General features: G+C 41.2%; 1 protein-coding gene across 1 annotated transcript in view; it reads right to left on the reverse strand.

The window, feature by feature from the left end:
- Positions 1 to 27,037, reverse strand: part of col9a1 (collagen type IX alpha 1 chain) — an 87,174-nt gene that overhangs the window by 3,300 nt on the left and 56,837 nt on the right. Inside the window, exons 24-31 of the mRNA XM_033021895.1 lie at positions 25,478 to 25,549; positions 21,187 to 21,222; positions 21,024 to 21,068; positions 17,117 to 17,149; positions 13,732 to 13,878; positions 13,554 to 13,608; positions 4,079 to 4,267; positions 3,523 to 3,600 (exon numbers count right to left, since the gene is read on the reverse strand). Of these exons, the coding sequence (XP_032877786.1) occupies positions 3,523 to 3,600; positions 4,079 to 4,267; positions 13,554 to 13,608; positions 13,732 to 13,878; positions 17,117 to 17,149; positions 21,024 to 21,068; positions 21,187 to 21,222; positions 25,478 to 25,549 (655 nt within the window). The remainder of the gene's footprint in view (positions 1 to 3,522; positions 3,601 to 4,078; positions 4,268 to 13,553; positions 13,609 to 13,731; positions 13,879 to 17,116; positions 17,150 to 21,023; positions 21,069 to 21,186; positions 21,223 to 25,477; positions 25,550 to 27,037) is intronic.

The following is a 27,037-nucleotide window of genomic DNA, read 5'->3' on the forward strand; positions in this document are numbered from 1 at the left end:
AGCTTGTTTTAAGTGGGGAGTTGGTGGAAACTTTTTCTAATCTCTTTCCTCGACAGAGATGCGATTTTTTACCGTATCATATCTCTGTCCGCACTGCGGACTAACATTGAGGAATTGGCGCCCTCTGCTGGAGACCGATTTCGAGAGCTCCACTGCGCGTGCCTGCAGACTATAACATCACGGAGCCCGCGATCCCTTTGCCAGGGATCGATCACTGAGCTCAACCGCGGGAGTCTGCGGTACTTTAACATCACAGAGCCCGCGGTCTTAGGTCAGAGACCAACTTCGGGAGCTCCAAGCCGCAGGAGCTTTGACCGCCCCGACGCGGGAGCTTCGATCGCCCCAACGCGGGAGCTTCGATCGCCCCAACGCGGGAGCTTCGATCGCCCCGATCTATACACAATACCTCATAGTAAAAAAGCAAAAACAGGCTTATAGAAATTTTTGCAAAGTAATTAAAAATAAATAACTGAAATATCACATTTACATAAGTAATCAGACCCTTTGCGATGACACTCAAAATTGAGCTTCGGTGCATCCTGCTTCCATTGATTATACTTGAGATGTTTCTACAACTTGATTGGAGTCCACATGTGATAAATTAAATTGATTGGACATGATTTGGAAAGGCACACACCTCTCTATATAAGGTCCCAGTTGACAGTGCATGTCAGAACAAAAACCAAGCCATGAAGATGAAGGAATTGTCCTTAGACCTCCGAGACAGGATTGTGTCGAGACAGACCTGGCGAAGGGTATAAAGCAATTTCTGCAGCATTGCAGGTCCAGAAGAGCACAGTGGCCGTCATTCTAAAATGGAAGAACTTTGGAACCACCAGGACTCTTCATAGAGCTGCCGTCCGGCCAAACTGAGCAATCGGGGGAGAAGGGCCTTGATCAGGGAGTTGACCAAGAACCCGTTGGTCACTCTGACAGAGATCCAGAGTTCCTCTGTGGAGATGGGAGAAACTTCCAGAAGGACAACTGTATCTGCAGCACTCCACCAAGCAGGCCTTTATGGTAGAATGGCCAGACAGAAGCCACTCCTCAGTAAAAGGCACATGACAGCCCGCTTGGAGTTTGCCAAAAGGCACCTAAACAAGATTCTCTGGTCTGATGAAACCAAGATTGAACTCTTTGGCCTGAATGCTAAGCTTCACGTCTGGAGGAAACTAGGCACCGCTCATCACCTGGCCAATACCATACCTACGGTGAAGCATGGTGGTGGCAGCATCATGCTGTGGGGATGTTTTTCAGCGGCTGGAACGAGGAGACTGTCAGGATCAAGGGAAAGATGAACGGAGCAAAATACAGAGAGACCCTTGATGAAAACCTGCTCCAGAGCATGCAGGACCTCAGACTGGGGCGGAGGTTCACCTTCCAACAGGACAATGACCCTAAGCACACAGCCAAGACAACGCAGGAGTGGCTTCGTGACAAGCCTGTGAATGTCTTGAGTGGTCCAGCCAGAGCCCGGACTTGAACTTGATCGAACATCTCTGGAGGGACCTGAAAATAGCTGTGAATCGATGCTCCCAATCCAACCTGACATAGCTTGAGAGGATCTGCAGAGAAGAATGGAAGAAATTACCCAAATACAGGTTCGCCAAGCTTGTAGCGACATACCCAAGAAGAGTTGAGGCTGTAATCGCTGCCAAAGGTGCCTCAACAAAGTAGTGAGATAAGGGTCTGAATACTTATGTAAATGTGATATTTCAGTTATTTATTTTTAATTACTTTGCAAAAATTTCTAAACACCTGTTTTCTCTTTTTGATTATGAGGTATTGTGTATAGATTGATGATAAAAAAATGTTTTGATCAATTTTAGAATATGGCTGTAACGTAACAAATGTGGAAAATGTGAAGAGGTCTGAATACTTTCTGAATGCACTGTAGCTTTAAGGTGAGAGGGGCAATGTTTAAAGGAGATGTGCAAAGCAAATGTGCAGATTTGGTTTATACCCAGAATGCGAAGTGTCTGGAACATGCTGTCCATGGTGATGGTGGAGACAGATACGATAGTGGCATTTGAGAGACTAATTGGATAGGCACATGGATATGCAGGGAATGGATGGAAATAGATTATGTTCAGACAGAGATGGGTTGTTCTTGCCATCTTGTTCGGCAGACATTGTCGGCAGAAGGGGCTTGTTCCTGTGTTGTACTGTTCCATTTCAATGTTTTAACTTGTCACTGACTCTACCAGTAATGTGTCTGTAATTATTTTCGATGAACTTTGCTGACTTTTATCAGTCAGTACCAAAGGGAACTGCCAGCCGTCTTTCATTCACACTCAACATTTCTCAGAATTAAGCACATAACCAAATACAGACAGGTGCCTTAGTTTAGTTTAGTTTAGTTTAGAAGAAGAGTGTGGAAACCACTTAACTTGCCTCACCATAACCTGCTGCCTTTATAGACCAGCTAGCCTAACACTAGCTAGCTTCAATTGATATTCCTGGAAGTAAATGGCATGGTGTGTAAATCTCTTGGACACATCGGGAAGAGATGTTTATTAGCTGGAACGCAGGATTGGAAGGTTCATGGAAAATGAGAGCAGAGCACGGGCAAGAGGGGGCAACCGAGTTGCAGATGCAGGTCTCCAAGCATTGACAGGCAATGTAAAGAAAAGGCAAGAAGTCTTCTTCCTATAAAGGCGTTGCAAACAGCCGTGTACATTGTCAATCATGAGGAGAAGAGTTAGCACTTGAGGTCAATGGCAGGAGTGAAGCATACAGGATTTGGAAAAATGTTGAAGGAACTTTTATAACTCAAACACAGGGTTAAGATCAATACATGGATCATCAAATCCCATTACTCAATCATTAGCATCAGACAGTGCTCCTTGGTGGACATATTCATCACTCACCCATCAACAATATCTATAAGTCAGCAATCACTTTGCCACTCACTACCCTCGTACTCCAATTGCATGGCTTCCAGATACTGCCCACTTTTCATCCAGACCAGACGTATTATCCAAGCACACTCTCACATATACATTTTGATCTTGATTGACTGTGCCACTGTAGACAGGGCAGCTGTCTCACTGCTCCAAATTTCCTGACTTCCAAGTGTTGTCTGTGTGGAGTTTGCACTTTCTCCCTGTGACTGTTGGTCCCCTCTGGGTTTTCCAATTTCCTCCCATATTCCCAATGTGTGCCAGTTGGTGGTTTAACTGCTGCTGTAAATTACTCTTCTATTTTGTGAAGAAATATAAAAGAAGAAACAGCAGAGCAGTAGGGAATAAACTCGTGTCCATCAATCAGTGGTTTGGAGTAGGGGTGTCATTCGGGGTGGTGCACATTATTAATGTGGCTGCCACAAAATCATTATAATTTGATGCTTAATAAAATAACATAATGTTTTTAAATGCATATAAACATAATGAATACATGATAACTAGCTTATTTAAAAAGACAAGAATATAATAATCAGAAAACGCCTTCTCAAAAGTTTGCAAAGGAAAAAAAAAAAGAAGGAAAATGAGGCCACGTGAAATCCGCCATGTTTGTTCATACCTTGTAGACCTTGTTGCCCGGGCAATCCCCTGGGTCCTCTTCCTGACAGTCCTTTGTCACCCCTATCACCTTGTTCACCTGCACAGAAATACATATTAGATATTGATATAGAATAATTAAGGAATTTACAATTAAAATTGATTTTTAATATTAATGTCAATATCATCGGTTCCCAAAGTTCAATTACCACCATTCAATTTCTGTTGCAATCAACAAAATTACAGTATGCTATCAAATTTGGAGAATTAATACAGAATAACCTAGGAATTCAAACTTCAAAAATTGATAGTTACGCGAGGGAAGAACATGACAGATGCAATGTAACGGTTTAAAAAATATTGCATACGAAAGGTTTGCCACTGACCTAGAACATGTCTATATGACATACAACATGTAATGATATCAAATTAGTTGATCCAAGATCGGCATTTATTCGTTAGGGCTCTTTCTGAATCCACAGCTTTGTGTCAATATGCATTATGTGTAAATACAATACGTGATGCATGTACCTCAAAGGAAGGTGTTTGGCTGCTGCATTGCTCTGCTTGACTATTACCTTTTGGTCCTTTGTAACCAATGATGCCAGGTGGACCTTTAAGGCCATTCAGCCCACGAACTCCTGATTGTCCTGGGAAGCCATTCTCTCCAGATGGGCCTGGAGTTCCAGGTAGTCCAGGACGTCCGGGCATACCCATGATGCCAGATTCAGGTCGCCTCAGGCTGGCGGCCAAGTGAGCCAGGTGTTCTATAAAGAAACACCAGATTAGCAAATTACACAATGTCAACAAAATACATAATCAAACTCTATGCTCGTCCCTATGCCATTGAATCCTGGGCTTCCTCATCGGCAGACCACAATCAGTATGAATTAGCAATAGCGCTTTCTTTACGATAACCAGGAGATTAAGGGGCACCTCAACGCTGCATACAGTCCCCTGCTCTACTCTCTCTATTCCCACCATTTAGCCAGAGACAGACTAACAGCATCTTTCAATTCACATACGGTATCATCGTGTTGGACAAATGATATGTGAAAAGAAAGAGATTAGTTAAAACAAATGTAGGTCCCTTGCAGTCAGAAACAGGTGAGTTGATCATGGGGAACAAGGATATGGCGGACCAATTGAATAACTACTTTGGTTCCGTCTTCACTAAGGAAGACATAAATAATCTGCCGGAAATAGCAGGGGACCGCGGGTCAAAGGAGTTGGAGGAATTGAGTGAAATCCAGGTTAGCCGGGAAGTGGTGTTGGGTAAATTAAATGGATTAAAGGCCGATAAATCCCCAGGGCCAGATAAGCTGCATCCCAGAGTACTTAAGGAAGTAGCTCCAGAAATAGTGGATGCATTAGTAATAACCTTTCAAAACTCTTTAGATTCTGGAGTAGTTCCTGAGGATTGGCGGGTAGCAAACGTAACCCCACTTTTTAAGAAGGGAGGGAGAGAGAAAACGGGGAATTACAGACCAGTTAGTCTAACGTCGGTAGTGGGGAAACTGCTAGAGTCAGTTATTAAAGATGGGATAGCAGCACATTTGGAAAGTGGTGAAATCATTGGACAAAGTCAGCATGGATTTACGAAAGGTAAATCATGTCTGACGAATCTTATAGAATTTTTCGACGATGTAACTAGTAGCGTGGATAGGGGAGAACCAGTGGATGTGGTGTATCTGGACTTCCAGAAGGCTTTCGACAAGGTCCAACATAAGAGATTAGCTTACAAACTTAAAGCACACGGCATTGGGGGTTCAGTATTGATGTGGATAGAGAACTGGCTGGCAGACAGGAAGCAAAGAGTAGGAGTAAACGGGTCCTTTTCACAATGGCAGGCAGTGACTAGTGGGGCACCGCAAGGCTCAGTGCTGGGACCCCAGCTATTTACAATATATATTAATGATCTGGATGAGGGAATTGAAGGCAATATCTCCAAGTTTGCGGATGACACTAAGCTGGGGGGCAGTGTTAGCTGTGAGGAGGATGCTAGGAGACTGCAAGGTGACTTGGATAGGCTGGGTGAGTGGGCAAATGTTTGGCAGATGCAGTATAATTTGGATAAATGTGAGGTTATCCATTTTGGTGGCAAAAACAGGAAAGCAGACTATTATCTAAATGGTGGCCGACTAGGAAAAGGGGAGATGCAGCGAGACCTGGGTGTCATGGTACACCAGTCATTGAAAGTGGGCATGCAGGTGCAGCAGGCAGTGAAGAAAGCGAATGGTATGTTAGCTTTCATAGCAAAAGGATTTGAGTATAGGAGCAGGGAGGTTCTACTGCAGTTGTACAGGGTCTTGGTGAGACCACATCTGGAGTATTGCGTACAGTTTTGGTCTCCAAATCTGAGGAAGGACATTATTGCCATAGAGGGAGTGCAGAGAAGGTTCACCAGACTGATTCCTGGGATGTCAGGACTGTCTTATGAAGAAAGACTGGATAGACTTGGTTTATACTCTCTAGAATTTAGGAGATTGAGAGGGGATCTTATAGAAACTTACAAAATTCTTAAGGGGTTGGACAGGCTAGATGCAGGAAGATTGCTCCCGATGTTGGGGAAGTCCAGGACAAGGGGTCACAGCTTAAGGATAAGGGGGAAATCCTTTAAAACCGAGATGAGAAGAACTTTTTTCACACAGAGAGTGGTGAATCTCTGGAACTCCCTGCCACAGAGGGTAGTCAAGGCCAGTTCATTGGCTATATTTAAGAGGGAGTTAGATGTGGCCCTTGTGGCTAAGGGGATCAGAGGGTATGGAGAGAAGGCAGGTACGGGATACTGAGTTGGATGATCAGCCATGATCATATTGAATGGCGGTGCAGGCTCGAAGGGCCGAATGGCCTACTCCTGCACCTAATTTCTATGTTTCTATGTTTCTATGAGTAAAGATGTCAGAGTACAGGAAGGAGATTGACAATCTGCTAGCCTAGAGCAACAATCTTGCTCTCAATGTTAGCAAGACAAAGGAGCTGATTGTTGACTTCAGGAAGGGAAAGACATTGCCCAGTGAACCCAAGTTCATCAACACCTCTACTCCCTTAGGAGATTTGGTATGTCACCAAATACAGGTGCATGGACGATGCGATCATCCTAGTCCTACACTCATCCCTGGATAAGAGAGCCACCTACGTCAGACTCTTATTCATAGACTACAGCTCTGCCTTTAATACCATTATACCATCCATACATATCACCAAACTCGCGGCATTTGGTGGCAGCACTCATCTCTGCAACAGGATCCTTAACTTCCTGTCCAACAAACCCCAATCAGTGAGGATAGTGGACATTATAACCATATAACCATATAACAATTTACAGCACGGAAACAGGCCATCTCGACCCTTCTAGTCCGTGCCGAACACGTATTCTCCCCTAGTCCCATATACCTGCGCTCAGACCATAACCCTCCATTCCTTTCCCGTCCATATAACTATCCAATTTATTTTTAAATGATAAAAACGAACCTGCCTCCACCACCTTCACTGGAAGCTCATTCCACACAGCCACCACTCTCTGAGTAAAGAAGTTCCCCCTCATGTTACCCCTAAACTTCTGTCCCTTAATTCTCAAGTCATGTCCCCTTGTTTGAATCTTCCCTACTCTCAGTGGGAAAAGCTTATCCACGTCAACTCTGTCTATCCCTCTCATCATTTTAAAGACCTCTATCAAGTCCCCCCTTAACCTTCTGCGCTCCAAAGAATAAAGCCCTAACTTGTTCAACCTTTCTCTGTAACTTAGTTGCTGAAACCCAGGCAACATTCTAGTAAATCTACGATAATCCTCAACATTGATGCTCTGCAAGGCTGCGTTCTCAGCCCCCTTCTTTACTCCTTGTACACCCATGACTGTGCAACCATATACAAATCTAATTACATTTTCAAATTCACAGACGACACCACCATTGCGGGCCAGATATCAAATAATCATGAGACGGAGTACAGGCAGGAGATTGAGAACCTTGTGTCCTGGTGTCGAGACAACAACCTTTCTCTCAACGTCAGCAAGACAAAGGAGATAGTGATCGACTTCAGGAAGCAAAGTGGCCCACGTACCCTAGTCTGCATTGACAACGCTGAAGTAGAGATGGTTGAAAACTTCAAATTACTAAGAGTCAATATCACCAACAACTTCTCCTAGACCACCCATATTGAAGCAACAACCAAGAAAGCACACAAACGCCTCTACTTCCTTAGAAGGCTTGTCCCCTACAACTCTCACCAACTTCGACAGGTGCACCACAGAAAGCATTTTGTCAGGATGTATCACAGCTTGGTTTGGGAACAGCTCCATCCAAGATCGCAAGAAATTGCAGCAAATTATGGATGTCAGTTTTCTAAATTTAATCTCTGTCTCTCTATCTCTAAATCTGTCTCGATGTAAACTACTGCGGGACCCGTCTTCTCCAGCAGGGCTGCGATGATGTCAGGTGGGGTGCGCTCAGGAGCTAAGGGAGAGGCCGAGGGTACCTCCACGCCCCCGGGTTGCAGCCGGTGCGGGGAGAAGCTGCGCTGGTTAGGTCCGGGAGCGGCAAGACACCGCGCCGGGTACCCTCGCCCACTCCCTCCCCCGGCTCCAGGAGGCTCGCTGCCGCAGGCACCCCCCCCCCCCACACAATAGTTGCCACCCTCTACAGGATACATTTCCATAATTCTATTGCACAAGTTCGGTTCGGAAGAAATATTTACATGCTATTTATTTTTTAAGCTCTTTTTTGACTTTCATCTTTTTTTTACTTCCATGATCAGTTAGTCACTGCACAATATATTATGACATTTCAACATGACTGAAGGTGTCAGTTTATTGCTACAGTTTGCTTGTGTAATGCAAACCAACAGGTATAATGCTAACCAACAGTGTCTCGGTGAGGGCGATGTTCAAATGAAATTAACTTGGCAATCATTAAACAATGTTCTATTTGACAAAATATCCTTTATCTCATTGAAAGGCCATAAAGCTCCAGGGAGCAGATAAAATACATTGCAGATTTGGTCTGATAAGATACAGTGAAAAACTTTGTTTCATGTGCTATTCAATCAAATAATAACATACAAAAGTATAATCAAGCCGTACAAGTTGTCTTTGATTAAGTTGTCTTCTTTTCTGAATGTCGTGGAGAGGGAGTATACAGTAGATGGAGTCAATGGGGGGAGGCTGGTTTGTGTGATGGACTGGGCTGCATCTACAACACTACAATTTCTTGCGGTCATGGGCAGAGCAGTTGCCAAACCAATTTGTGATGCACCCCAATAATATGCTTTCTATGGTGAATCATTAGAAATTAGTAAGCAAATGTATGTACATCTTATCCAAATATTTAGCCCTATTTGCATATGATAGCATAGTTTAGGTTAGGGGAGTATTGTGGTTAAGTCATTGCACTGAACTCCAGCACTTGTATTAAATGGTCTAAGAAATTATTGTGGAATTATTGTGGCAACTGGGAAATTCATATTTAATTCAATGAATCTGAAAATAAGATGTTTTGAGTAATGGTAGCCATAATACTGAAAGACTGCATGGTTTTATACGATTCACTAATAACCATCCAAAGATGCAATCTGCTAATGTTACACGGTCTGACCTACTTAACAAGTTACTGATCTTCAGGTGAAAACTAGAGGTGATCATTCCCATCTTAAATGAGGAGTGAAGGCAATCAGGACGAGATTCATCTGTATTTCCACTGAAAAATAATTGAACACCATTGGCTTTGTGTGACTGCTGACTCAGCTTTTAAGGGAAAGTGATAGGAGTTACGACAAGATGGAGAAGCATGGTGTTGATTCGACTACCCCACATGACCTAGTGCTTTCAGAACTTGAACAAAAATAATTGAAAGAAGGATGGCTTAACGCTTAAAACGCTTTCTACAATAATTGGAATTATACTCTAAAGTTCCTTAGCCTCTTACACAGAAACATAGGAAATAGGTGCAGGAGGAGGCCATTTGGCCCTTCGAGCCAGCACCGCCATTCATTGTGATCAACCACAATCAGTAACCCGTGCCTGCCTTCTCCCAATATCCCATGATTCCGCTAGCCCCTAGAGCTCTAACAAACTCTTTTAAATTCATCCAGTGAATTGGCCTCCGCTGCCTTCTGTGGCAGAGAATTCCACAAATTCTCAAATTTACAAAGCCTGCTCAGACTTCTTCAGCTTTTCTTTACTCTTAAACAATCGATTTTCATGTGATATTATGTGATTCCAAAATAAACCCAATTCCAGAGTCTAACAAAGGCACCAATATTTCCGGAATAACTGAGTAACTGCGACGCATTTTAAAAGAGTGATATTGTGGCTTTAGGTTTAGATCATAAGATCAAGTAGCATAAACATGTCTTGTAGTCCTAGTGTGGAAGATTGAGGAATGTTTTAAGCAAGTTTACTGCCCTTTTTTCAGTAGCTTAAATTCCTTCTCCCCACCCAATTCCTCTTTTTCACAAACCTGAACCTCCGAGTTAGACGTGTCTCTTTGGTGCAGGAACAGGTGACCAATGAAATAGGAATCAAATTGTCACATACTATTTTTTAATACTTAGTCATCTCCCTAATTTGTTCATTCCCATGTCAATTTACATGTTTATCTAATACCCCAGAAAATAATGTCTCCAATACAAAAATTGATTAATCTCAAATGGTATGTGCTCAATGACTGAGCATCTGCAGAACTTTAAACTTCCAAGATTCACAAGTTTTCAACTGAAGAAAATTTCACCAGTGCTAAGGGATATGCTGACATCTCACCTCCAAGTACAAGACACTACCGCAATTGGAAACATACTCTTGGCATCTACATTGACAATCACAGAATCTTAGTTATCCCCTCTAAGTATTAAATATGAATACTCAGACAGAGACACGCAGAAAGTGACATTTCTAAATTTCTAATCGCTTGGAAAATAAGCTAATAGGGATGATATAAATTAAATGGCAGAGTTGTAATGGGTGTGCAAGAGGTGTGGATTTGTAAGTAGAACCTTGAAAAACGCTGTGCATATCGTCAGTGTGATTAGTTTTGGCTATGATAGGAATTGGCTAGGATAGACTGACAAATGATACTTAAAGGGTTGACGGTGGATATGCAATGGCAGAGATTTAATGGCAGAATTCCAGAACCAGGGGCCACAGTTCCAGAACCAGGGGCCACAATCTTAGAATGAAGGGGAAGCCATTTAAGTCTGAGGTGAGAAAAAAAAAATTCACCCAGAGAGTTGTGAATTTGTGGAATTCCCTGCCACAGAGGGCAGTGAAGGCCAAGTCACTGGGTGGATTTAAGAGAAAGTTAGATAGAGCTCTAGGGGCTAGTGGAGTCAAGGGATATGGGGAGAAGGCAGGCACGGGTTATTGATTGGGGATGATCAGCCATGATCACAATGAATGGCCTCCTCCTGCACCTATTTTCTATATTTCGAAGTTTAAAGATCGTATGGATGAATTACAACAATTGTTCATCCCTGTCTGGTGTAAAAATAAAACAGGGAAGGCGGCTGTGATGTTTTTGAGGACAATGTGGGGTGGGAGGACCCGTTGCTCCTCCCATGCAGCAGGTGGCACTGCACAGGACAAAGGGAGATGTTTTGTATATAGTTAAAGGTAGATAAAAATGCTGGAGAAACTCAGTGGGTGAGGCAGCATCTATGGAGCGAAGGAATAGGTGATGTTTCGGGTCGAGACCCTTGTCCCAAGCTGGACAAGGAATTCTGCTCATTCCAGAATGCGAAAATGGAAATCTCCTCAAAGTATGGCATTCTGCTCTGCGATTGTCGAGTGATCATTCCGACGGAACTGCGATTGCAAATTCTGAAAATGTTGCACAAGACACACATTGGATTTGTGCAAATGAAGGCGCTCGCCCGCATACATGTGTGGTGGCCGAATATCGAGGCCGATATAGTCGACCACTGCAAGGACTGCACACTATGTGCAGAAACAGCGCCGAATCCGCCGGAAAAGACCTCTGGATGCCAATTCGAAATGGCCACATGTTATCCAAATGAATAAATATCTGACCACCAATACAACCATTTCTGCGCTCAAAGATGTGTTCTAACAATCATAAGCGACAATGGACCCCTATTTGCCTCGCAAATGTTCGATGACCAGTGTAAACATCACTCAATCGTGCATCTGACATCAGCACCTATTCATCAACCCTCAAATGGTGAGGCAGAGCAGCTCGTCGGCGTTTTCAAGCAGGCCATGAAATGTGATTTAAGAATTGAAAAGAAATCGAAACAATTGGCATTGCGCGATTTCTTACAACAATATCAAACCGTTCCAAACTGCACTACCGGTCGAACTCCAGTGGAGATGATGCTCGGACGTCAAGTGCACCCTACCCTGTCAGATTTGAGCATGATCCGTAACTCTTATATGGCGCTCACTCAACCAACAAAGTCGAACAAGTCCAAATTTGACATTGCCGACTACGTATATTACCGAGCAAAGCAAATGGTTTGCTGGCAGGATCATGGCTCACATTGGAACCAAGGGTATACAAAGAAGCGATGATTACTAGTGGTAGACCAGAGGACTGGGAGGTTTTTAGGATTTAGCAGCAAAAGACCAAATGACTCATAAGAAGTGAGAAAATTAACAAAGAGGAAACTTACATCGTTAAAGTTTTCATGGATATATAAATGGCAAGATAGTGGCTAAGGTAAATGCAGGACCTCCAGAAAATGAGAGCGGTGAATCAATAGCAGAAAATAAATAAATAGGTGATAGATTGAATAAATGACTTGCATTAGCCTTCCCCATGGAAGATATTGATAATATTTCTAAAATATCAGACAGGCTAATTTTAAATAACATGGTATAATTTACAAAAATCCCAATTACATGGGATAAAGTATTGGAGAAACTCAAGGAGCTAAAGATGGACAAGTTGCCAAGACCCATGTGGGGGTTTTAACGGAAGTGACTGCAGAGATAGTGGACCCATAGGCTGCCAATTTTCATAAATACACTCAACTCCAGGAGGGTGCCAGAACTTTGGAAAACACCCAATGTGACTCCTTTGTTTATCAAATGAGAAAGGCAGATAACTTTCGTCCAGTTAATTTAACAGCTATTATTGGCAAGATGCTAGAGTTAATAATCAAACTTAATCAACATGGTTTTACAAAAGGTAAGTTATGTTTGACAAAGTTACTCAAATTCTTTGATGATGTAACAGAAAGAATTGATAAAGGGGAACCTGTAAATGTAGTGTATTTAGATTTCTAAAAGACATCTGACAAAATGCCACACTGGAGAGTGCTGCATAAGTTAAAAGCTTGTGCTGTCAAAGTGTGTTAGAATGGATTGAAAACAGGCTGTCACATAAATAAAAGTCTTTTTCACACTGGAAGGAGGAAACTATTGGAATATTGTAGGGATCAATTCTTGCCCTTCATTTGTTCACCATTTACATGAATGACCTGATAGAAGGAACAGTATGTAAGTTTTCTAAATTTGGCAATTATATAAAAATGTGAATTTGCAATGGGATGAAGTGAGTCTTTCTTTAATAAATGTTGAACCCCGTCGAAACATCCAAATACATCAACATGAAGTTGCAAGTAGATTTGTTTACACGTGCTCCATTTTCTTTGCAATCAAGGCCAATATTCGACTTGCCCTGTGTAGAAAGGAACTGCAGATGCTGGTTTCTCAAGAGATTAACACAAAATGCTGGAGTAACTAGCGGGTCAGGTAGCATCTCTGGAGAAAAGGAATAGGTGACGTTTCGGGATGGAATCCTTCTTCAGACAGCTTCAGATTGCCCTCCTACTTTCTACTGACCTGACTACTTATATTCTTTGCAACACCAACCAAGAAAGGCAGATTCAAATGAAAATCAAAATTTTACTTTTTTTCCCTCGTTGAATAAAATCTCGTGTTTCTATTTTATGTGTATTTTTGAATATGAAACATAGAGTTTTGATGAGGAGCTGAGATAGATGTAGTCACATTTTATAACTTTATCCTCTACATGCTCATCACTTGATGCAGAACAGTAGATTATTTAAAATCATTTAGTCATTTAGAAAAGTACTCACCTTGCATTACTCTCATGCACACTGCTTTAATGTGCTGGTCAGTTGGTGCTTTACCCTAGGAATGTTAAGTAAAAAAGAGATTTTTTTAAATTACAATGTAAAACCCAAAACTCGGCAGACAACTGGAGGTCTTGGAGCATGAATAAGTAGAAAGGTGTACTCAGAATTGTATTCATACAGGTAGACCCTGCTTTCCAGGTAAGCCTGTAAATCCACGATATCCATGCAACCCTTGTGATCCCTTTGGTCCTTGTGATCCCTCTGTACCGTGCAGTCCACGGAAACCTTCTTTGCCATGGCTTCCAGCCAGACCCGCTTTACCAAGCTGGGAATTTAAAAGACAAAAAAAAAATCACAGAATAAGCAGAGCTTAAAGCTCGTGTAATTTTTACTCTAATCCAAAATCTTGTTACTTCACTTTATGTTTTCACACCATTGAAATTAAGACTTATTAATGCCTTATTGATGTCAATCTTTCCCAAAAGCACTAAAGTATGGGAGTACTTCAGGGCTTGTATATGTTTCTTTCTATCTACAATCTAAATGATTTTAAAACCTGGTGTTATTATGATCATGACATTTTAATTTGTTACTTCTCCTGAACAATAAAGATTTGGAATTGCAATATTGCACAATGTCAAAATTGAAATTCTCAGAAATTATTGCCTATTCATCTAACCTGGCTATAAATAAAATAGTGATGTGATGCAGCACTTCAGCAAGGCAGAGAGAGGCAGACAGACAGAGAGAGGGGGAGAGAGATACAACATGTAAACGGACAATTTGGCGCATCAAGTTTGCGTAAACAATCAATTGGAAGTTGCAACCTTTGTTTCCTTGGTTACGGCTACGAGTTTAGATGAGCCATTCATCTTAATTTTAAAGCACTAAGACAGCAAGTAAGAGAGAGAATATATTTTAAGTGATACATTTTCAAAAATAATGTTGAGCAGAGCATCAGTTGAGGAAAAGATAGTTGCCAATGCTAAATATTACTTCCAGTTTTTTATAATTCTCTGGCATGCCAGGATAGTTTCTGCATATCATATTTAAAAATAACACAGAACAAGGCCATTGCAGCTCCCAATAGAGCAATCTCTTTAGTCCCATTCCTTTTCTTTTACCCCACCACTGTGTAATTTACTCTTTCACACATGCCCATCAACTCCCTTTGATTCTTTATCCCATTCAGTAAGTCAAGGGGTGATTTACCATAGCCCTTAATCTGCTAAAAAAAAAAAAAAATTGATGCTGGTGGAAACTGGAGCACTCACAATATCCATCCAGTCATAATGAGAACATGCAAACTCAACACTGGCCACACACAGGTTCAGTATCAAACATGGGGCCTAGCACCACTGATTTCTGTGCGACCTCAAAATTTTCACTAGACTCCAATAATATTCCAATTCTATAAGAAACCATTCTGCAAAGAGAGACTGTATTCTGTACTCATTACTTTGTACTCAGTCTCTTGCCCAAGTTCATAAGTTATTGGAGCAGAATTATGAAGAACTTATGAAGTTGTGAGGAATACAGAAGCTATTGCACTCCACTCTTGAAAAACAATAGTTTATCATGAGACTTCTCCCTGTCCTTGAGATAATTTATTTCCGTATTGTTCTGCAAATCGATATAGACAACATCCAGTGTGTTCCCTTTTTCTCTGTTCCACAGCAGAAATTTCAATTGGGATAGAGAAACATGGTTGGCCTTTAACATATTCCTGCTGGCAATCCTTAATTTACAAACTTTTCAAACTACTTGTTTCTGAGTGAAACTGCGGTTAAACTGGTGAGAATGATTTCATAAATTATCAGCCCATGAAGTCTACTGTGCCATTCAATCATGGCTGATCTATCTTTCCCTCTGAACACGATCCTCCTGCCTTCTCCCCATAACACCCAACTCCCTTACTAATCAAGAATCTATCAAAGTACCTTAAAAAATACCTTAAAAAGTCTGAAGGGTCCGACCTGAAACATCACCTATTCCTTTTCTCCAGAGATGCTGTATGACCCACTGAGTTACTCCAGCGTTTTGTGTCCATTTTTGGTTTAAACCATCATCTGCATTTCCTTCCTACCCCTTAAAAATACCCAATTGCTTGGCCTCCACAGCTGTCTGTGGCAATAAATTCCACAGATTCACTGCCCTCATACTAAAGAAGATCCTCGTCATCTCCTTTCTAAAGGTCCGTCCTTTTATTCTGAGGCTGTGGCCTCTGCTCCTTGAAGGGCTGAAGGGCCTACTCCTGCACCTATTTTCTATGTTTTCTAGTCTCTCCAACTAGTGGATACATCCTCTCCATCCAGGCCTTTCACTATTCACAACTCTATCAGGACTTTTACTATTCTCACAGCCCTTTTAAAACAGGGATATCAAATTTGCCAATCTTCTGGCATCTCCTCTGCATCAAGAGAAGACTGAAAGATTATAGCAAGTCCTCCTGCAATTTTCGTTTGACATTCTCTCTGTGAGTTAGGATGTATTACACCTGGACAAGATGATTTATTTATATTTAACTTTGTTAGTCTTTCTAATATCACCTTCTCATCAATTTTCACCTTGCCATTATCCTGACTACATTTTGATTCTATCACAAGACAGTGTCTGTAAGTCAAGGATATGTTAATCATTTTCAATGTATTCTATGATGGCTGATGAGGTCAATATGAGACCCTCGGCCTCTGCCACAAGTGGAGCTTTGGGTGCTCGACTGGGTGAGCAGGTAGGTAGGTAGCTTAGGATATGATGCTCTCCTGTTGTTTCCATTGGATTTTTCTGAGCACAAAGGATTTAGGGATCCCAAGCCACCTTGAATATGTTTCTTCATTCTGTGTGGTCATAACCATCTTCAAGAGAAAAGGACTAATCTAAAAGCCCAAACGCTAACTTTTCCAGTGACAGATAGATTCCTCTATAACAGAGCTTGGAATAAAGTGTTTGCTTAAAAAAAGTCTAGTGAAGATATGGATAACAAAGTCTGCCATATGTTAATGACGCAATGTTGGAATGTTGTCTTGTTTGATACCCGAGTTTATTGTGACCTTGCTTCGGGAGTGGAGGCAACACGAGTTGAACAATTTCCCATTTTCCCTGTAAATATCACTAGTATTCCTCAGAATTATTTTCCAATAGCTTTCCCAACATTAAGTTTTCATGGCATAGATGGGGATCATTTGGCCAACTGAATCCTTGCTGACTCAGAGCATTCCCATAGCCCCCACTTATTTCTGTGACAACTTATTTCACAACCATACAAGAATCACTGTGCCATGCAGTCTGTACATATGAACTAAAAAAAACAGAATAAACAAAAAATACATACAAGACCATCCTTTCAATTGTGATGCAAATTTACAGTGTAGTCTTCGGTGCATCCACTGCCCAATCACTAGCCATTGAAAACTACTTGTCGTTATTTTCTCACCTGAATAGTATACTTTCCTTTTATTGTTTTTAATTTCTCCATCAAATTTGCTGACAAGCTATATTTCTGTAGCATTGAGGAAAACAAGTCACAAAATGATAACATTAAAAGAAACTTGCAAAATACTTACAGAACCCTTGGGACCTGGGCCTCCTATATCACCCTAAACATTAGCCACATGGGGTGCAAGTGGGGGGAAGGGAGAAAAGAAAAAACAAATGTCACATCCTCTTCAAAGACAAAGCTTAGCATATTAACAATACAAATCTTAAACTACATCATGGCTATGTTTCTAAACAAAACATCATAGCTTTAAATTTGCTTGTACTGTGAAGATCATAAAAATAAAATAAATAATAAAACATAATAGTATTTTTAAGTAACTATGCGGGGCAGGCAGCTTCTCTGGAGAGAAGAAATGGGCGACATTTTGGGTCGAGACCCTTCTTCAGACTTCTTTATTCTGACGAAGGGTCTAGATCAGAAACGTTGCCCACCTCTCCAGAGATGCTGCCTGTTCCACTGAGTTACTCCAGCATTTTGTGTCGATTTAAACCAGCATCTGCAGCTCTTTCCTACACATAATAGTATTCTGCCTTGACATAAAGCTTTGTTTTTTAAAACAAACATATTGATATGTAAAGATAAACCATGAAAAACAGTTTAAAAGAAGGAAATTAAACATTGGATGCAAAAAGTATATTGCAAGTCGATATTCCATTTTATATGGAGCATACAGCACAGAACAGGACTCAACAGGTCTGTGCCAACAGTTATGCTCCACATAATCATCTCCTTTCTCCTATCCCTCTTCATCTAACACCATTTTAATATCCTTTTTCTTTATTCTTCATATGCTTATTCCTCAAATGCATGTTTCGGTAAGAGGGAGGTACAGCGAGACCTGGGTGTCCTTGTACACCAGTCACTGAAAGTTGGCGTGCAGGTACAGCAGGCAGTGAAGAAAGCTAATGGAATGTTGGCCTTCATAACAAGAGGATTTCAGTATAGGAGTAAAGAGGTTCTTCTGCAGTTTTATAGGGCTCTGGTAAGACCACATCTGGAGTATTATGTACAGTTTTGGTCTCCTAATTTGAGGAAGGACATCCTTGTGATTGAGGCAGTGCAGCGTAGGTTCACGAGATTGATCCCTGGGATGGCGGGACTGTCATATGAGGAAAGATTGAAAAGACTAGACTTGTATTCACTGGAGTTTAGAAGGATGAGGGCGGGATCTTATAGAAACATAAAATTATTAAAGGACTGGACCAGCTAGATGCAGGAAAAGTGTTCCCAATGTTGTGCGAGTCCAGAACCAGGGGCCACAGTCTTAGAATAAAGGGGAGGTCATTTAAGACTGAGGTGAGAAAAAAACGTTTTCACCCAGAGAGTTGTGAATTTATGAGATTCCCTGCCACAGAGGGCAGTGGTGGCCAAGTCACTGGATGGATTTAAGAGAGAGTTAGATAATGCTCTGGGGGCTAGTGGAATCAAGGGATATGGGGAGAAGGCAGGCATGGGTTATTGATTTTCGACGATCAGCCATGATCGCAATGAATGGCGGTGCTGGCTTGATGGGCCGAATGGCCTCCTCCACCTATTTTCTATGTTTCTATTTCTATGCCTCACTCTTTTTGGTAACATTGTGGTGAAATGTTTTTTTCAAATATTTTAGTGCATTTGAAGTAATAAAGTAATGTTGATCAGATAAAGCAGGAAGGAGAACAAAACCACCATTGTACATTTTTGTACACGACAATTCAATATTAAAGATGTTCTTAATTTCCACTTCTCCATTAGGTTCATTAGACTGTTATAACTTTAATATGACAATTAAATCTAATTTAGTTTTGGTTTATATTTTTCTTTCTTACCTTATTTTACGAATACATTTTATTCCACAGATATTGAAATGCAAGGCACCATCAAAGAGAATGGTCTGAGGAGACGAAGGAGACTGTCTCCTTCAGAACAGTCTTAAATTGGTGTACTTAGAACATGAAGACAAAGTTGAATTTACTATATAAACCAGCAAGCTCAAACTGTGGGCCACCTGCATGAGTGCTGAGAATATCAACAATGACCCTTGAATATTCAGTGCTATACAGCATCAGCTACTTTGCTGATGTCCAACTCAATACTGTTATGTGATGGATCGCTGTAATTACTGTTTCCCTCCACAAAATCCAGTGAATTGAGAAAAATAAATGCTAATAAACCCAATTTCTTCTGCCAGCATTTGAAGTTACACAATTTCTCCTGGATCCATGCAGTATATCTTCACTAGGGCAATTACAACTCAATTAAAGCTCAAAAGGTCAAGATTAATAAACAAGAAATCACAAAAAAAGTACTTTGTGAATGCCTAGAAGCTATCTTGACTCCATCCTTTCTCCCTGGTCCAGTTCTCTCCCATACATCTACAACACTTCAGATGTCCTCCACTACTTCATTCCAATCATTTCTAATTCCCTGGTACCAAACAGTTCATCATTAATGTACAATTTCAATCCCACACCACGAAAGTCTGAAGGCTCACAACTTCCTCCTTCAATATAAGCCCCAACCAATGTTTAGCCAGACTAATGAATGTGTTGGTGAAGGGGCCTCTGATCAAGGAACAGACAGATGGCCCTCCCACCATCTTAATTTTCACAAATTAAACAATGTCCTTCCAATCACTTTCTCCAGATCAAATGTATAGCTAAAGGCACTCACTTGGGTCTCCACATGTTCTAGAGAGAATGTGCCTGACCTGCTGAGTTACTCCAGCAGCTTGTGTCTATTTTTGTAAACCAGCATCTGCAGTTACTTGTGTCTACAATAAGGTCTCCTCGACATAAGGGAAGCTGAATGCAGTTTGAGTTGCTGCTTTGCTGATCAATGTTTTTAGTCCACAGGGTTGGCCCTGAATTTGCTTGCCACTCTAATTCTCCATCCCACTCTCTCTCTGACCTATCAGTCAATGGCCTCCTGCAAGGAGGCCCTGTACAAACTTGAGGAGAATCACCACTTCTTTCGATAGGTATGTTGCCTTCTGGACTCAAAATTGAATTCTACAGCATCAAGTAATTTAATTTCTCTGTCTGTATCAGTCATCCTCTGTGATATTGTCTCAGTTTGGTGTTTTTTTGCCTTGTTTTTCTCTAGGAGTGGAGGAATTGGCCAGCCTGGCCATCCAGGAATGTCTTCTTGTACTACATTTCATAACACATATTCTTTTGTCAATGTTCTCACTCTCTAGCTGTCTCACGTATTGTCCAGATAACCTTGTTTACAGTTTACTCCCATTTCTGCCAAAGGGTCCTGGACCCAAAACCATAAACTGTATCGCCTTCCCACATGTGCTGCCTGTTTTGCTGACTGTTTCAAGCATTTTCAGCTTTTGAAACCAATAATTCCTCTATTGTTTGACTACAATTTATGAGGAACAGGCTATGGGCCACAGAACAACCCAATGTGAATTCCACAGCAATATACTCTGTGATATACAGTGTAGGAAGGAACTGCAGATGCTGGTTTAAACCGAAGATAGACACAAAAAGTTTAAATAAGCGACGATTCAGGTCGAGACCTTTCTTCAGACGGAGTGAGGAGAAAGGGAAACAAGAGATATAGACGGTGATGACCCAAAACACCTATTCCTTTTCTCCAGTGATGACCCACTGAGTTACTCCAGCTTTTTGTGTCTATCCTCTGATATGCTTATCTGAGCAACATGCAAATGTAACCCAATGGATAAGTCTCTAGAGTTAATATTTAACCGTACAGGAGAGAATTCTGTCCATGTTGAGCTAGAAGCCACACACAGCAACATGTGAGGCTAGACTGAAAACCTCTATATTAGCTTAATCTTATCCTAATTTCAGGCAGAGTAATTATTAGAATAACTATCAGTTCATAGGAACAATGTACATTGACTAGGTATTGCTTGCTGGCATCCTCACAGTCTTATTAGAAAGAATAGTCTGCAAAGGACATAGTAGGTTATTCAGACAAATATAGCTTTACTCTGAAAAATGATCAACATCTCTTACCATCACACCCTTCTGGCCATCAATACCCTCTCCACCAGCAGGACCCTGAAGGACAATTGTTTGAAAACATATTTAAAACCAGAATAATCCGATGATAGCCCTTTGTGCGAATATTTAAAATAATTTAATTTCATTTTAGTGCAATTGTAAATTTAAGACTTACATGTTCACCTTTTGGTCCTGTAAAGCCGACCGAACCCTGAAAACAAATGCATAAAATAAAAACATATTTAAGTATTTTCATCTCCAGGAAGCTGAACATGAGAGAAATAAATAGCTTGACAGCAAAAAAATAGTCAAGCCTATAAATAGAGGAAAACCAAATAGATGACTTTAGACTTACATGCAGATATAAACATAAATTAACAAGATCTGTCACACAGTTTAGGCAGACAGATGGGGTACCAGAAGATTGGAGGGTGGCTAATGTAGCACTTTTATTTAAGAGGGCTGCATGGACAATCTAGGGAACTGCAGGCCGATCAACCTAACATCAGTGGTGGGAAAGTTACTGAAAAAGATTCTGAGACAGAATTTTGAAAGGCAATGACTGGTTAAGCATGCATGGGAAATCATGTAGTTCAAATTTGATTGAGTCTTTTGAAAAGATGACAAATATTTAATTATTCAAATTAGAATCATAAGCCCAGTGTTGTGCTGCATGGATTGGTACTGGGTCCACTGTTGTTTGTCATTTACTTTAACAGTTTGGATGACAATGTTATCAACATGTTTAAGAAGGAACTGCAGATGCTGGTAAAATCGAAGGGAGATAAAAATGCTGGAGAAACTCAGCAGGTGAGGCAGCATCTATGGAGCGAAGGAATAGGTGACGTTTCGGGTCGAGACCCTTCTTCAGACTGATGTGGGGGTGGTGGGGGCGGGAAGTAGAAAGGAAGAGGCGGAGACAGTGGGCTGTGGGAGAGCTAGGGAAGGGAAAGAGGGAGAAAGCAAGGACTAGCTGAAATTGGAGGTCAATGTTCATACCACTGGGGTGTAAACTACCCAAGCAAAATATGAACTGCTGTTTCTCCAATTTACAGTGGTCCTCACTATAGCCATGGAGGAGGCCCAGGACAGAAAGGTCGGACTCGGAACGGGAGGGGGAGTTGAAGTGCTGAGCCACCGGGAGATCAGGTTGGTTATTGCGAACTGTGCGAAGGTGTTGGGCGAAGCGATCGCCAAGCCTGCGCTTGGTCTCACTGATGTAGAGCAACTGACACCTAGAGCAGCGGATGCAATACATGAGGTTGGAGGAGGTGCAGGTGAACCTCTGCCGTACCAGGAAAGATTGCTTGGGTCCTTGGATGGAGTCAAGCGGGGAGGTAAAGCGACAAGTGTAGCATTTCCTGCAGTTGCAAGGGAAAGTACCAGGGGTGGTTTGGGTGGGAAGGGACAAATTGACGAGGGAGTTACGGAGGGAACGGTCTCTGTGAAAAGCAGACAGGGGAGGAGATGGGTAGATGTGGCGAAAATGTCGGAGGATTATTTGTTGTATGTGACGGCTGGTATGGTGTAAGGTGTGGACAAGGGGAACTCTGCCCTTGTTACGAGTGGGGGGATGGGGAGTAAAAGCAGAGTTACGGGCTATAGAAGAGACCCTGGTGAGAGCCTCATCTATAGTCGAAGAGGGGAACCTCCGCTCCCTAAAGAATAAGAACATCTCCGATGCACGGGTGTGGAACACCTCATCCTGGGTGCAGATGCGGCGTAGAGGGAAGATTTGAGAGTAGGGGATAGAGTCCTTACAGGATGCAGGTTGGAAAGGAGTAGTCCAGATAGCCATGGGAGTCAGTGGGCTTATAATAGATGTTGGTCAGAAGTTTGTTACTTGCGATGGAGATAGTGAGGTCTAGAAAAGGTAGGGAGATGTCGGAAATGGTCCAGGTGTATTTGAGTGCCGGATGGAAGTTAGTGGTGAAATGGATGAAGTCAGTGAGATCTGCATGGCTGCAGGAGGTAACACCAATGCAGTCGTCAATGTAGCGGAGGTAGAGTTCGGGGATAGGGCCACGGTACACCTCGAACAAAGATTGTTCGACATCCCCTACAAAGAGGCAGGCATAGCTGGCGCCCATGCGCGTGCCCATAGCTGCACCATGGATTTGGAAAATCAACATGTTTAGTAAGTTTGTAAATTACACTAAAATTAGTGATATAATGGACAGTGAAAAGTATCTAAGAGTGCAACAGGATCTCGATGAACAGATGCGAGTCAAGGAATGGCAGATGGAAAACTCAGACATGTGCAAGTTGTGTATTTCGCTTAGTTAAACCAGGGCAGGACCAACACAGTAAATGGCAGAGCCTTGGTGTGTTGTAGAACAGAGAGACCGAGGGCTACAGGTACATAGTTCACTGAAACAAGAATTGTGCTGCTCCTAGTTCCCCAGCACTTCATCTCCAAAGTAAAATATGATGCCTTGGCTTATCATAAAGCAATGAACTTTGAGATTCATTGCTACGTATTTTATTGATCATATAATGTGTATCATAGGACTAATATGAGAAGCCCTGGTGCTTATTCTTAATGGATACTCAGACGAGTAGAAGGAGAGGTGAAAGAAGGTTACATTGGTCTCAGAAGACCAGCAGCTCTCAGCAAGTGACAACTCCTGAATTCAATGGAACAGTTAAAATTACAACAACAATTAAAACTAATTTAATCTAGCACTCTCAAGATTTTGATATTGCTGGACTATAAAAAAAATTCTGGACTATTGTAGGTTATTCCTATTAATACTCCAACAATTTTTAAATTCACTTTTTCGGGTGTTACACGGTAATAACATGATTTTCAAATGGATCCAGTAAACTTAAAGGGAGCAGACGAAACAGTGCCCTGGTGATTTTAAAGGGAATTTGTGAAACAGAACCATGATAAATTTCAAGAAATTATGGAAAACAGGGCTCCGGTGATTTTCAAAGGAGGAAACAAAATGGTTCCCCAGATGGGTTCAAGGGATCGTGGGACTAAGGATCCTGGTGAATTTCAAGTGGACAGAGTACGTTTCACAGAATCACGGGACATGGGCCCACACGGGAGCAATGGGAAAAGGGCCGATGAATTTAATGGAGTGTTGGTAACGGGAACCTGTGAGTTTAAAGGGGGATAGACCAGATCAGGTGAGTTTAAAATGAGTGCTAGAAACAAGTTTCCTGGTGGTTTAAAGAGAGTGCAGGAAACATCACACGATGAACGAGATGCAGAACCATCAACATTTCATATTGTAGATTATCAGAATCTTACTTACCCGACTTTAGGCACCAGAACACATTTAAAAGTTAACAGTTAAAGCCAGCAGCACTCTGAGTTTTTGTGGACTTGGAATTATTAGATGGATAGTGAAAACCGGCGAGTTTGCACTTAACGTTTTTTTTATAGAGGTAACAAAAGTTCTTTATCGTCCTTTAGAAATTATATATAGGAATCACAGAATAAACAGAAATATATTGAATGGATAATAGCAGCACAAATGGCCTGAATTCAGATAGCCTGCATTCACCAAGTATGGTAGGTTTACTTCAAGTAATTACAATGATGGTGCAATAAATAATGAAGCATGCAAGTAAAGGGAGAGTAATTGAGTCAAAGTCATACAACACAGAAACAGGGCCATCGGCCCAACTCATCCATGCTGCCCATCTAAGCTGATTTTGTTTTCCCTCCTTTGGCTCATGTCCCTCAAAATATTTCATATCCATGTATATGTCTAAATGTCCATTAAATCTTGTTATTATACCTACCTCAACTACTTCCTCTGGCAGTTTATTCCAAATACCCACATGTGTGAAAAGGTTGCCCTTCAGGTTCCTAATAAATATTTTCATTCTCACCTTAAACCTCTGCCCTCTAATTCTTGCTTCACCTCTCCTGGGGAAAAAGACTGCATTCATCCGATCTATTCCCCATATGATTGTATACACCTCTATAAGATCGCCCCTCAGCCTCCTACGCTCCAATAAATAAAGCCCTGGCATGCTCAACTTTTCCCGATAGCTTGGTCCCTCAAGTCCTGCCAACATCCTTGTAAATCTTCTCGGCATAATGGCCTCTTTCCTGTAGCAGGGTGGCCAACACTAAACATAATACTTCATCTACAGCCTAACTATCAACGCATTCAACTGTGACATAACATCCTAACTTTTATACTTAATTCCCAAAAGCTTTCTTCACCACCCGATCTACCAACATTGCCACATTCAAGGGAACTATGTACTTTTAAAGCAGCAGCCATTAACAGGCAGAACAGATGATACAGGGCTATGACAGAAAAGCAATGGTGTGGCATTAACTTTGGGTTGTTCTGACCAATAATCCTTGCCAGCTTTACAGAGATATCACAATTTATCAATCACAATTGCCACGTAAAATTTACTGCATTTGAGCACAAGCTTCAGTTTTGTTTTTTTTAATTTGTTACAGAACTCTGGTACAAAGATATTTTTCTTACCCGGTCACCTTTAGCACCAAGCAACCCATTGGGACCTGGAAGACCAGGATAACCAATATCACCAGTGGAGCCCTGTAACATTCAAAAAGAGGAAAATAAGTCATGAAGTAAAATATTTCAACTGGACATATCACTTAACATTTAGAATTAGATATGTCTTGACTGCAATGCTTATTATTTCTCATGCATTCTCATTTTCAAATGCCTCAAATGAACAAAGGACTCTTGTAGTAATTGCATCCTCCTTTTAAAAACCTTATTGAATTGTCAATGATTAATTTGAAATGCATTTGCACATTATTTGGATATACTCTGGAAGAGAAGCAGTTTTTCTGACCTGGTCTCCTTCAGTATGACATTTTTTTTGTGGTTTGAATTCCTCAGTAACAGTGAACGCTTTCAGCTCAGTCTACAGTGCTGCCATTCTATGTTCCTGTGTAAACAGTGGCTAGCGAGGACTAAATAGAGGCATTGATGGGACAACCTTTACCTTCCAGGAGCAACACGCAACATACTATCTTCCTTTCTTTTAGCACTGTGGGCAATATTTTCACAGCTCCATTATAATTTGAAGTCTTGATTAATACTAATACAATTCTTCTTTACAGTATTATGGTCTCTGTGCTGACATCTACGTGCAAAGTAGGGCAATGCATTTTAGGCCAGAGCTGAGAATTCAAATACAACAGATGGTGCTGCAAAACTACCCTGTGCAGCAAACTCACAGTTAAAACATTACTGGCCAATCAACTGAAAACAGACATTTTCTTTAAACATCAGCAGAAGAAATGAAAAAAATACAACTTGAAACCTCTCATGGCTCAGGACTGTTAATTAAATATCTTTCAAGTGTAGTCATGGTTATAATGTAGGAAATACACTTGCTAATTTCTGCACAGCAAGGTCCCACAAATAAAAATGTGATCATTCTCAGATAGCCTGAGGTTGGCAGAATTTAGTCAGACGCTGGGGAGAATTCTCCTTCTTTTCAGTTTGGTGTCAAAAATTTGTGTTATCGGAGGGAAGGCATGGCCTCGAAGTATATTACCCAAAGTCTGATATCTCTGACAATGCAGTGCTCTGGCATTTCTCTGCTGAAGCTAGAATTGAACGGCCAATGTCAATTGTTCATCCCTTGGATGGAACTAGTATCCATTATGATAATGTTCATTAATTACCTTCATACCTACAGATGACCAATATTATTCACAAATGCCCCTAATGCTAAACCAATAACTGCAAATAAGGGACTACAATGGGGCTTAAAATAATACTCTGATCATTAGCAGGACAGTTTTACTTAGGATCTTATTTGGTCAATATAAAATGTGTCAACTGTAACATATTCATTTCAAATGCATTTCCCATTCATTATTAGCATCAGTCACTTACTCATTTTAAACATATAAATATTTTATCAATGTAGTGTTATATTACATGCATGTACGTTTATCAGTATATTTGTCATTATTACCGGAAAGAAAAACATTAAATCAGTTGAGACAATTTTACATTGAAGAGCATACATACATTCGCAAAGATCATGCCCAGAAGGAGTAT

The sequence above is a fragment of the Amblyraja radiata genome, chromosome 5, assembly GCF_010909765.2.
Source record: "Amblyraja radiata isolate CabotCenter1 chromosome 5, sAmbRad1.1.pri, whole genome shotgun sequence".
Lineage (NCBI taxonomy): Eukaryota > Metazoa > Chordata > Chondrichthyes > Rajiformes > Rajidae > Amblyraja > Amblyraja radiata.